This window comes from Frankliniella occidentalis, unplaced genomic scaffold (assembly GCF_000697945.3).
Source record: "Frankliniella occidentalis isolate FOCC.00 unplaced genomic scaffold, Focc_3.1 Scaffold1, whole genome shotgun sequence".
NCBI lineage: Eukaryota > Metazoa > Arthropoda > Insecta > Thysanoptera > Thripidae > Frankliniella > Frankliniella occidentalis.
Genome location: NW_026267131.1, coordinates 2,826,031 through 2,838,250, shown reverse-complemented (window position 1 = coordinate 2,838,250; position 12,220 = coordinate 2,826,031). Strand labels below are relative to the sequence as shown.

General features: G+C 47.7%; 1 protein-coding gene across 5 annotated transcripts in view; it reads right to left on the bottom strand.

The window, feature by feature from the left end:
• Nucleotides 1–12,220, bottom strand: part of LOC113218135 (uncharacterized) — a 39,495-nt gene that overhangs the window by 19,539 nt on the left and 7,736 nt on the right. For 3 of the 5 annotated variants that reach the window (XM_052264869.1, XM_052264817.1, XM_052264942.1), the window contains exons 2-11: nt 11,310–11,970; nt 5,421–5,535; nt 4,672–5,025; nt 3,726–3,836; nt 2,682–2,793; nt 2,438–2,598; nt 2,036–2,360; nt 1,193–1,522; nt 635–911; nt 265–546 (exon numbers count right to left, since the gene is read on the bottom strand). In XM_052264869.1, the coding sequence (XP_052120829.1) occupies nt 265–546; nt 635–911; nt 1,193–1,522; nt 2,036–2,360; nt 2,438–2,598; nt 2,682–2,793; nt 3,726–3,836; nt 4,672–5,025; nt 5,421–5,535; nt 11,310–11,962 (2,720 nt within the window). In that variant the 5' untranslated portion in view covers nt 11,963–11,970. The remainder of the gene's footprint in view (nt 1–264; nt 547–634; nt 912–1,192; nt 1,523–2,035; nt 2,361–2,437; nt 2,599–2,681; nt 2,794–3,725; nt 3,837–4,671; nt 5,026–5,420; nt 5,536–11,309; nt 11,971–12,220) is intronic. The other 2 variants (XM_052265002.1, XM_052264905.1) reach the window with 2 other exon arrangements.

Here is a 12,220-nt window from a genome sequence, read left to right as displayed (position 1 = left end):
CTTTCAAGAAAATTTCAATAAAACTTAAAGAAGACTTAAATTTTAGAGATTTGTTTCAATTTTTAACTCTATCTAACAAACTCCCTATGGTATGGTTTGTGCTTTCCAGCAAGTCAAGGACTCCATAGGTAATCATGCACTGTTCTAAAGCTAAAAAATGGATTAAAAATTGTGCACCAAGAGACTGAAAATGGCATCACAGAATATAATCGAAACCTAGGCATACGAGCTTCCACACAAAGACACCATTTTGGATTTTTTTACCTGCAGAACCCTATGATGATAGCAAAAATGCTAAGGGCCATGACAAGTGAATGAGAGCAGTCTGCAAGGTAAATTGCAAGGATTCCCAATTGTGGATGACGAATCAGAACAAAGAAGAGGATGAGGCAGATCAGAGAACCGACAAGGAGGAGAAGGCCAAAGAACAAGCCCTTGCTTGCTCCAACACAGTCCACTCGCCCATGTTGAGCCCGAGCAATTGCCACAGCTCTTTGAGAGAGCATTGCCTCTAACCGTTGTTCCAGATCCTCCTCGGTTACATATCTTTAAAAAATTGAGAAGGACATAGATAAATATTTATTGAGAAGTAATCATGGGTGTATTTACTACAAACTAAGTAAATAATATATACCTTGGATTGTATCCAATGTGTCGCCACATAATATAGACAACAGCCGCTCCAATCAGACAGTACTCAATGACGAAAGGGTAAAGGTAGGGAGCAGCATCAAGTACTATGCTGCCCATAATGTTGATGCGGCCGCAACCCTCGGAATCAAGCATGCGTTGTCCAGTGATATTAAGCTGGATGGCCTTCAGAGCTTCCGCAACAGGCAATGCACCAACCATTTCTTCACCTCCTGTCATTTTGATCCCAGCCTCATGGTCAAAAGGCATATTAGGAGCACCTGCAAATACCATTGAACGCTTAGCAGTTTTCACAAACTATGATGGAATTTTGTTTTTTTCAGGAAGGGTAAAAGGCAGAAGCTGTTACGGGGAAGATCTGGTCTATCAATAATAAATCACATGCACATCAAGATAGTATTGTAAAAGTGAAGAAATGGAAGGGTTTAGAGATAAAGACATTTTAGGAAACAACAACAGAACTGTAAAAGCACATAATGAGTAAAGGGAAATAAGTCTGGTGTTTTCCTACATAACTACAGGTAGCAACAAAGTGGCATACCTGGCACGATGGTGGAAAAAGTTTGTCGCAGCAGAGATTGAGGGGTAGTAGAGGCTGTTGTGGAGGCCAAAGTGGACGCAGCCGTGCTGGCCAGCGTTGTCAAGAATGGGGTGGTGGTGGTAGGTGGGGGGATAGTGGTCGTGGTGGTTGTGGTCGTGGTCGTTGTAGTGGAGGTGGACAGAGTGGTAGGCAGGGTTCGCAGGGTGGTGGCAGCGGTGGATGCAAGAGTGCGCGCAGTGGTCTGCGCTGCCTTCACTGCGTACGAACCAGCGGTTGCTACGGTGCTGGCAATCATGTTTGCGCTTCGCAGAGAGTTGGACTGGAAAGTCTCTGCAAGCATCAAAGCCACACGACTGTGCTATTTGCCCAAAACACACACACACACACACACACACACTCACACTTTGACTGGTGCTGCACACAAGATTTTTGTGAAAACGGAACTGTACAGTATCATTTTAAGCAGTTTCAAAACTAAATGGGAATTCCTGAGTTCAAATTGCTGTTAAAAGGGTGGGTTGGTTACAGGGGTCCCAATGACTTTGTGTGTTAGATAGAAAGCAGAAGGGAAGCATTGCAGTAGAAAGAAGTTTTTCAATGGACAAAAGACACAAATAAGAAGTTTGCGTTATTTGAAAATATTGCAAAAAATAAAACACACATGCAGAAAGTCATTGAAGAAATAATAAAATATTGACAGTTACAGAAAACTTATTTAATTTTTTTTTTTTTTTTTTTTTTTTTTTTTTTTGGGGGGGGGGGTGTTCAGACATAACTTAAAATAAGCATTGTGACAAATTTCTTTTTTTAAGGGAGACAAAGAAAAACAAAATTGAAACTCACCAACAAGGTCATTTCCATCAAAACCACTGATAATTCCACCAGCACCAGGCTGTCCGTAGTTTCCACCCATTTGTCCACCAGTTTTGCTTCCGACTGTCCCTGTCTGGCTAAGCCCAAGGCCTCGCAGTCCAGTCCCACCATTGAAGAATAGAGGAGTAGCGTGAGTGGTCGCTAGAGCTTGTTTTTGTTGCTCAGTCAAAGCCATATAACCTGAGACTTCTTTCAAACTCTCAAGCATTAGGGTTCTAATCCAGACACAGATGTTTGTAGCAACTATGTGCATTAGACCAAACCGAGCAATAACTTTGAAACGGTGAATGTTCAGCTAAAATTTTGAAGAATTTATTATTAGTTTTATAAATAAAGGTTTTCAGTCACATTAAAGGAAATTTAAATTCTCACCCGTGAATTCATGAAGATAAAATACATCTGCATAAAGGTGAACACCATTTGAAGGACAGGATTTATACCACGGAGAATATTGTAGCATGTGGAAGAAAATGGTGTCTCGAAGAAAGTTCCAAACTCCAGTCCAGTGTAAATCATGGTGCCCAGTCCAAATGCTGTAAAATAATTACTTCATACATACTGGAGACATTTACAGAAAATAAGTAGTCCAAGAAAAACTGCACACAGTTTAACTCACCAATAGCTCCAACACGAAGGAAGAAGCTTCCATGGCTTGAATTATTTTGTGATGTTTTGTGTTTCCTTCCCAGAGGTCGATCCAGACCAGCTTCCAATTCAACAGCATCTTGCTACAGAATAGAAGGCAAGTCAAAATTAGATTACTGTTCTGGTACTACTACTCAATTCTTGTTGAATTAAAAACTTTGTTAACAGTATTATTTTGTAAATTGTTTGCTTTTACATCAAAAACAGATTGAACAAAATGATTCAAATCCTAGTAGGAATATTCAATAAGGGACATTCAATGAAAAGAAACAGGAACATGACAGTTTTCAGATGACATAACTTTATACAGCATGCAAACTACCGATATGCCATGCACAGCTTAAACACATTCAAAAAGCATTGTTTCTAGCCCTATTTCAGGAAGAAGATACAGGGTACCTTGAAATGACACCTGCAATACAAAAAGAAAGAGGCTGATTGCTAAGGAAAAACATGCAAAAAAAAAAAAAAAAAAATAATAATAAATAATAATAATTCTAAATGAGCTATGTACAGGTTTATCACTGTTAATATCACAAAGCAGAAGGAAGAAAGGAAAGACCCAAGGTACTTAGATAAACACCAATAGGAACTTGCATCCTATGGAAAGAAAGGAAACGAATTTACTTCATAGCCAGATCAGGAATATGATGCAAGTTTTATTAGACCAGTCCAGAGCTGAGTGCAAATGATAGATAGTAAGTGACCAAACCAGCGTCAATATATAGTTCAGGACACCTCAGCAAGACTTTCATAGCCACAAAGACACAGCCCTTAAACCACATAGATTATAAATATTTTCAAAATACCCACAATGTTTTTTCAGTCAGTCAAGAAGTATATCATAGTTCACTAAATTTTGTCAACAATCTATATTTTCATTCATGGGAAAAAACTGAAACACAAAGGAAAAAAACTATGGCTTACATCTAAATTATGACTGAAAAACCCAGTCTGGGTACTTCCCCATTCAAGTGAAAATGCACACAAAGGTTCGGCCCGGCAATAGACTTACACAGTGAGGGGCAGCGTGGCCCACAAGCAACGGCTCCTGTTGTTGTTGTTGCTGCTGCTGTTGTTTCAATTTCACGACATCTCTCATCTTACGAGGATAGCCTTCCTGCCTCTGTGCGAAATTCGCCAGCCGAACCAACCCAACCCAAAACCCAAACCACAAACAGGACTTAAACCAAATAAATGAGATGATCAGAACCCTGACATGAAAAAGGAGAGTGAGGCAAAAGAGGGAAATGCAGCTTTGTCTTTTACCAATCATTAAAGGCAAAATGACACTGAATTTAAAACAATGGATACCTTGCTATGACACAAAATAGGAAGTCAAGGGAGAAATGTGGTAAAGCTGTCAAAAAATGACGACAGATACAATTAGATCTTAGTGCTATGGGCCAAGGAAATATAAAGAAATATACTGTTTCTCCCTAAAATAATATTTATAGGAAACTAGGAACCATCTATACAACTGGGTCGATACCTTCCTTGAACGTGAAGCCCAGTAAATGCAAAGCTACATAATAAATGAGAAAAATAGTATGCTGCTTAAAAATACGACGTGACTAAAGTGCTCTTTGCAATTTTGAAAAGCTTGTAAAATTTTGTTCATTTTAAAGCAAGACAGCAAGCATGAACGAATAATTTAAAAAAAAACAGGTGCTAAAATGCTTTTCAAAGTTTTGTCTAGTAGCAAAAACAAAATTGGCCCTTTTGAGAAATTACAATGTGAGTAATGAAACAAAAAGAAATAAATAACAAAATAAAGTAATAAGGTAAGAAAATAAGTAATTTCTTCAGAGCCACTACTTGATGTAGAAAATAATAATAATCTAGATGTAAAAGTGCATTGCTCGAGTGGCATGAAAAAAAAAAATATCAGTAAATAGACAGACGAGAAACTCTTATGGTATGGCTGTTGCCCCGGTCGGCACTGAGGGCAGCGGACTTACCGGATAGAGGCCAGCCTGTTTGGGGGCGTCGGGCTGCGGGGGCGCCGGCGGCGCGCCCGCGTCGCCGTCCTTCTTGCCCTTGCCGCCCTTGGGGTCCTCCTTGCCGTCCTTCTTCTTGTTGGCCTCGTTGTCCTTCTTCTCCTTCTTGGCCTTCTCCTTGTCGGCCTTGTCCTTGTCCTTGGCCGCCTTCTGCCGCTCCTTGTCGCGCTTCTTGTTGGCGGCCGCCTCGCGCTTGGCCCGGTCTCTCTCCGCGGCGGCCGGCCCGCCCACGCAGCAGGCGGACTCTTGCAGCAGGAAGCAGAAGACGTACAGCAGGAACAGGATGCTGGCGCCGTAAAGGTACGTGAAGAAGCCCTGCAGGACCCAAACGACCAGTTCAGTTAGAGAAAAGTTGCCACTATACTGTGTAACACTGCGATGTACCCGGGGGCCTTCTCGGGAACGACGGAGTGAACGGGAACGCGGTGAAAAAGTGAACGAACTGGTAACGCGCCATAAGAGCTAATGGAAAACGTTCGTTCACTGCCACCGTTCCTTCACGCGTTCACGGCACGTTTGTTCCGTTTGTTCTCCCACTTCGTTCCCGAGAAGCCCCCCTGTGCATGTGATTGTTGGTTTACACCCCCCGCCCCCCCCCCCAAAAAAAAACAGGAAAAAAGAGACCGAATGTGAGGAAGATAGGAAAATTGGTGTACGCTTGAATTGATAGTAAAGTATCCCCTGGTAACATCATCGCCCGGGCCACTCACCTCGTAGTAGAACAGTGGCAGGGAGTGCGTGATAATCTCGGAGACGAGGAAGGAGATGCAGACCACGACCAGGAGCTTGGCGTAGATGAAGCTGAGTATGATGAACAGGGAGGTTCTGCAACAAGCAAAGCAAACGAGAAGGTCAGGGCATGTGGAATTCCCTCTGGTCGGAGAGACACAGGCTACAAGGTGCGAGGTGGTTCATTTCCCCCCATGTAATACATACAACCACCAGTACAACCCTGTGCAACCATATTCCGGCGATACAAACTTCACTTCTGTTTTTAATTGTCACCCACGAAGAAGTTTTTAGCTTGAAAATATGCAAGGATCGCAAGTCATTTTCAGATGTGGGGTAGTGTCACGTTACGGCCCTGTTCATGCAAGTTCGCAGGGTTGAAAGTGGAAGCTTTTCAGTCTCTATGATAAAGTTACCCCACTTGGAAAAATGTGTCCTACGGTGATACAATTATCATGGCTTTCGGCTTCCGTTTGCAACGCCGAGTTTAAATATGACACCGTCATAAAAGTACCCCCACCCCTCGAAAATGGAGCGCGACCACCACCACCCCTTTTTTTCAAGGGGAGGGGGGGGGGTCTGTCTGCACTAATCCTCGCTAGGTTTGCAGACTGCCGGACTGCGAATGGAAGTCTCTCAGTGGCGGGGTATTGCCCTGCTGGCGCCTGCTGCTGTCCCCGAGGCTGGCTAAAGGCTGGCCCTGGCCCCAGCCCTGCAAGATTAATCCAGCGGGGACAGGCAACAGGTACCGACGCGGTATGGCCGGGCTCCTCAGCCGGAATACATAAGCGGCGGCATGTCCTGCTTGGCATGGGAACTGCGACGGCATGCTCGGCGACGGTGCATGGCGATAAGTATTCGCAGGAAAAAACAAAAACAAAAAACAAATCGATATGCCAAGTTTGCTTCTAACTGACCCCCCTCCCCCCCTGTTTTTTTTTTTTTGCTTTTTTTTTGCGAAGAAATGCTTTGCGGACGCTTTTGCACATTGTGAAGGAGTCCGATGCCTCGCAGACTATACCGTGTGTCAGGGTACGACAACTGTGTTGCAAGTTTGCATGCACTAGGGGCCATGGCAGGGCCAGGTAGAAAACCAAGCAGAACTGCATATTGACTGCATTAAACGTCTAATCTAAAATGCACCCAACCGGGTAAAAATGATTTGTATACAAATTTAATGAAATTTTTATAAAATTTTATAAAAACTTCATAAAATTTGTATACAAACCATTTTTACCCGTGCATGTGAATTCGCCTAAGGTGCCTAAAATTCGGATGCAGTTCTGCTATCAGGGAAAGCTTTGCGTCTCCTTCAAAGAAAAAAATTGTGAGTTTGATGAGCTGTATAACTACGGAAACATCAGGCAAAACGCACTTCACCTCAGAACTGTCCATCAAAAATTGGAGGGTGAAAAGCCAAGCGCGGGTTTCTTCGTTTCGTCACGTAATTCATTTCTTATTACTTTGCCTCGGTCCCCTACTTTTGGATTCCGCCCTCATCTCCCCCCCCCCCCCATCTCCCTCTATCTATTCCCCGACGGTTCCCGTTCGTTCGCAAATTCAATAATGGAAAAGCGATTAAAAGTGGATCAAGCGGACTCGAGTGGACGCGGTCAGAAACGGGTCATGAGAAACATCCCCCCAAAATCACTTGGTCGGGGCGGCGGGGCGGGGCGTGCCCCGGGGTGTTGGGCGTGGGGATTGGGGCGGGTGTCCTCGCGGGTGTCCCGCGGTCGTGCGCTGGGGGCCGGGCCGAGCCCTACCCGCCCCCCTCCACTTCGATCCACTCCGTAGCCGCTTCTAGTGGACAAATTGCCACCAGTGGCCGAGCGACAATGTTCCCGTATGTGCCGCACTCATAGCATCGGTGCCCCCCCTCCCCTTCCCTTTCGTCGGTACACACTGGGCACTGACGCGCGACAGTCGAGGTGCTGAGCAGTAGAAGCGACAGACACCATGTGCGACTGACAACGGAGTGTTCTATACATAAAAAAATAGCACACACGGGAAAAGTATCTGACGGACAGTTCTATAGGCGCACCTTTCCCTCCAGACTAGAGAGGCTGAGAGGCTTATATTTATCCCATAATTGTGAGGAGACTTGTTTGAAAGCCAATTGGAGTGGGGGGGGGGGGGGCATGGTTGGGGCATAGCTCCAAAACGCATAATCATAGGATACAGTTTGAAATAATCCTTGGTATGGGTAAGTCTTTAATTGAGTTGAAGTTCTAATTTTGCATGCACTCGCGAGGCAGGCTTTTAAGGGCAGGGCTCATACATGGCTGGGGGTACGGGGAGTTGGCTCGTAATGCTAAATCACACTCCCTTGCACCGCCGGAAGCGCGAGCGAGCGGCAGGGTCCGCACGGCCGCACCCAACTACACGGGAAAAAATGAAAAATAATTTTGAAAAAGAAAAAGAAGAAAAGGACCTTAAAAAGACAAAAGCAAACGGCAGTAAAACATAACACGCAGGGCGGCCGGCTCGGCTGCTAACGACAGGGGGTGCTGCACGCCAGGAAATAAATGAAGGTTGGGGCAGCGCGAGCCGCGGCGAGCGGGGTGGGAGGAAAGTGGGAGCCTTCATTGCCGGACCTGTAAATGTTTCTAAATATGACAAAATAAATAGATGAATGTACAGACGGCTGTCATTTTTGATACTAGTTTGCCAAATGCCAAATGTCAGCGAGCGTGTGTGCCAAGTGATTCGCCGCGTTGTGTGCAGCATTTTCGTCTCTAACCATGACGCCTTACGGCTCGAGGGACTATAGGCAAACCCACCGCATGTCTACATGCGGTGGTGCAGTCTCTATAGCTAACGCCCAGGTAGAACACAATCGTCAAAAACTCGTCAATGACCCTCATTTGACGTCAAAATGAGGTCATTCTGGCTACCTAGGCGCAGTAAATTTTGACGATGAGGGTCAAAATGAGGTCATTTTGACATCATTTCGACAAACGTGTTCTACCTGGGCGGGAGGTGGGCGGGGCGGGAGGAGAATCAGCCGCCAGGTCAGGGATGGATGGATATGGATGGAGAGATGCAAGATGGATTTCTTGTGCCGCGTGAGCAGACGACAATCCTCGAGGGGGCGACGAGAGGGGAGGAGGGGGCTTGAGCTAGGGGTGCGCGCGACAGAGTCCCTCTGCCCCGCTCTGCCCGGCCTTTGTTTCTGCCAGGAACAGAACGGGGCGGCGGCGGGGCGCCGCGGGCGACTGGGGAAAAGCGCGCAACAGAGTGGCCACGGGGGAGAGAGAGGGACAAAGACAGAGAGAGAGAGAGAGAGAGGGAGAGGGAGAAAGAGGTGTTGGTATGGTGGTTGTGTGTGTATGTGTGTGAGTGTGCGTGCTTCGCGGCTGAAGCTCGCTCACGCGTGGGCGCGCCCAGTCACTCGAAACACCCAGCCGAACTTAGGGGTCTAAAGGAGATCATTTCGCACCACAACTGGAGCATAATGGGAATTCCTTCCCCTACGCGTTGATCCGCGCGCAGAAACGTCAACATTGAGTGTGTGTGTGTGTGTGTGTGTTCGTGTGTGAGTGTGTGTGTGGTCGGCTGCTTTCCATAGACACCCCCTGAGAGCCCCTCACAGGAGCAGGGCGCCTGAGGCACGTTTTGACGGGGGAGTCAGGGAAGGAAGAGGGGAGGCGAGGGGGGGGGGGGGTTCGTGTTTTCAAAGAGGGAGAGAAGGGGGCTCTCAGCCTGCCCCACATACATGGACTACGGGAAAGGTGGGGGGAAGGGGGGATTACTCAGCAAACATTTTTATTATTTTCATTCCAGAGAGGGGATGGTGGTGTGGTAGAGAAGTTTGGGAGGAAATGAAGTGATTTTCACCTTGAAAGGCACGAGCAGCAAGAGTGGCGGTGGCGGCAGCCAAGTCTGGCGAGATCTAAGCTCGTTTCACGGTAGGGTGGCGCCAGCCAGGTACAGGACCACAGCACCCACCCCGCGCAAAAAAATGAGAAAAATGTTTTGACGGTGAGAGCATGGCGTGGTCTAGGGCGGAGTGGGTAGGGAGAGGGGGCGGGATTCCCCCCCAGGGATAAGTGGCTGATGCAAGATAACGTTATTTTCCGCTATGATTACTCCCCCAACCCCTTCCCCAAGGATCCCCCGGCTGAAAAAATAAAAATACACATTGCTGTAAGAGTAATCCTCCGCACCTCCTTCCCGAGGCGAGAAGGATGTCATGCCATCAAGACAGCGACAACTTTCTCATACCGCAATTTCTCAGCGCGTTATTTTCTTCATCATACCGAGGGGCGTGCATTGGAGGGGGGGGGGGGCACCCCTTCTTTGTGGACCCAAGAACACCGCAAAAAAATATGCATTACACGATAAAAATAACGTTAAAATTATGCTGTGGGCGTAGATTGTTTAACGACGGGTGCTCGAGCGACGTCTTATCAGCCCAACCCTTTGTTATCAGCCGGCCCTAAGGGCTAAGGGTGTTAAGGGCGGTGAGGCGGTCGATAGCAAACACCGCTCGCCCCGCCCCGCGCCCCCGTGTGCTCAGACCTGCGCTGCCGCCTCCTCAGCTAGTTCGTCCGGCCGGCCCGACATGAAAGGGGAATGCTTCCGGCGCGGAGAGCAACGGTGACCAAGGGTGACCAAGGGTGACCAACGGAGCCCAAGCATCTGAATGAATGAATGAATGAATGAATGAATGAATGAATGGACGAATGAATGAATGAATGTGACGTGGCCACTATGTGGTCACGCAACGCGCGCCGCTCTCATTCGGCAGATCCCTCATCATTCATTCATCGCATTCATTCCAGCCTGATGCGCTTCTAAAGCCTCATAAATACTAAATGATTTTTTTCCAATTTTTATTTTAAAAATGAAAGTTGTTAACGACCCTCCATTTTTTTACATTCAACTTTTGGAAGCTGCGTGCACTGCCAGGAAAATGGTGACAAAAACTATATTCCACCCATTTGGGTATTGGGTTATGGCTTGAAAGTAACTTCCTCGATCACATAACAAAATTGAGCTCAGTCGGTTCTAAGAAACTCGACCGATTCCCTAAAAAGTGCAGGTGCAGGTCTTTTGAAAAGACGCATGAACCTGGGAAATGGCAGAGTGGGTAGGATTTTCCGAAGGGCAGAACTGTAGGGCAATCTTTCTCCTCCAGTAACCACCCCGACGCACAGCGGAAAGCAATTTGCACCCCCTGCGGCGCGCCTGTAGGCTCGGCTCGCTTGCGCACTCTCCAGAAGACTGGCTTCCGGGAAAAAGGCGCGACGACAGCAAAAATCACAAGAGATGATTGAACTGAGAAATTTTGCGAGCTTTGCACTGACCAGGATACTAAAAATGCTACTGACGAGGGGGCAATAACTCCGGGAATCATGTGTACACCTGCCTGGGAATCATCAGGATAAAAATTAATCAAAATCAACAAAAATCGCTTAAAATGAGCGGGAAACTAGTGGAACTCTTACAAATTAGTTGAAATAAGCGTTTTCTACCACTAGAAAACTTAAGAAATGAACTTAAGTGAACGGGAATCACTGGGAATCAAGGATTTCGGGAATCATGTGTACACTTTCAAAGTGAGTTATTGCCCCCTCGGCTACTGATATGGTCGCTCTAAAAAGATTTACACATAAACACAGTCAAATATAGTCGTAGGTCTCAGTAAAGATTTCCATTATGCGCGTTTGGAAAAGTACAATTTTGAAATTGTAAATTTACAACCACTTCGTATCGACTTCGACCTGACCGACCAGCCATGAATGGCCTGCCGCAAATTTACAACTTACAAATTTTGTAAATATTTGTAAATTACAACAAATGTTGTAAATTTACAAGGATTTTTTCCACAGTGAAACCAATAGATCGTGGGGTTGGAACCCTCGTACCTCTTGGGCGGCTGCTGCGACTGCTGCTGTAGCTCCTTGGCGTAGGCGCGCACGGCGCGCTTGGCCTCCTCCACCTCCTTGTTGGCCGTGTTGCACTTCTCCACGTCCTCGTCGGCCTCCGCCACCGGCACGCTGGGGCTGTAGCTGACCTGCTTGCCCTCCTTGGGCTCCTTGGCCTCCTTCGGCTCCTTGGCGGGCGCGGCCGCCTGCTCCGGCTCCTTGCCGGCGTCCTTGGCGGGCTGCTTCTCCTTGCCCTTACCCTTCTTGTCCTCCTTCTCCTTTTCCTTGGCCTTTTTCGCCTCTTCCTTTTCCCTCTCCTTGGCCTTCTTGGCCTCCTCCTTCTCCTTCTCCTTGGCCTTCTTGGCCTCTTCCTTCTTCTTCTTCTCGTCCTCCTTGGCTTTGTCCTGGGCCGCCTTGTCCTGCGCCTTCTTCTCGTCGTCCTTCTTGGCGGGCGCCTTGGCCGGCCCCTGCGCGGCGCCCTGCGGGGGAGGGCCGCCCTGCGGGGGCCCCTGGGGCGGGCCACCCTGCGGGGGGCCCTGCGCGGGCGCTCCCGCGGGCGCCTGCTGCTGGTGGCCGCGCGACACGGGCAGCGTGGCCATGTTCTCGAACGACTCCATGTCGGGCACCTTCGGGGGCTCCGCCGGGGTCGCCATGGTTAAGCCTGGGGGCGCACGAAGGGTGTGAGAGAGACGGCGACGAGGAGGCTCCCCGTCCCTCCCACACTGTCACACACACGCATTATCACACACACACACACATTCATACTCAGGACTCGGGGCTCGGGAAGCAGGAATTGCGGCAATTCAAGAAGGAGTCAGCCAACACCCTCCTGGACCCTCCCTCAACTGCTCTCCCTTCCTCCCTCCCACTCACCCTCTTCCTTTTATTTCATTTTTTCCTACCCCTCACTC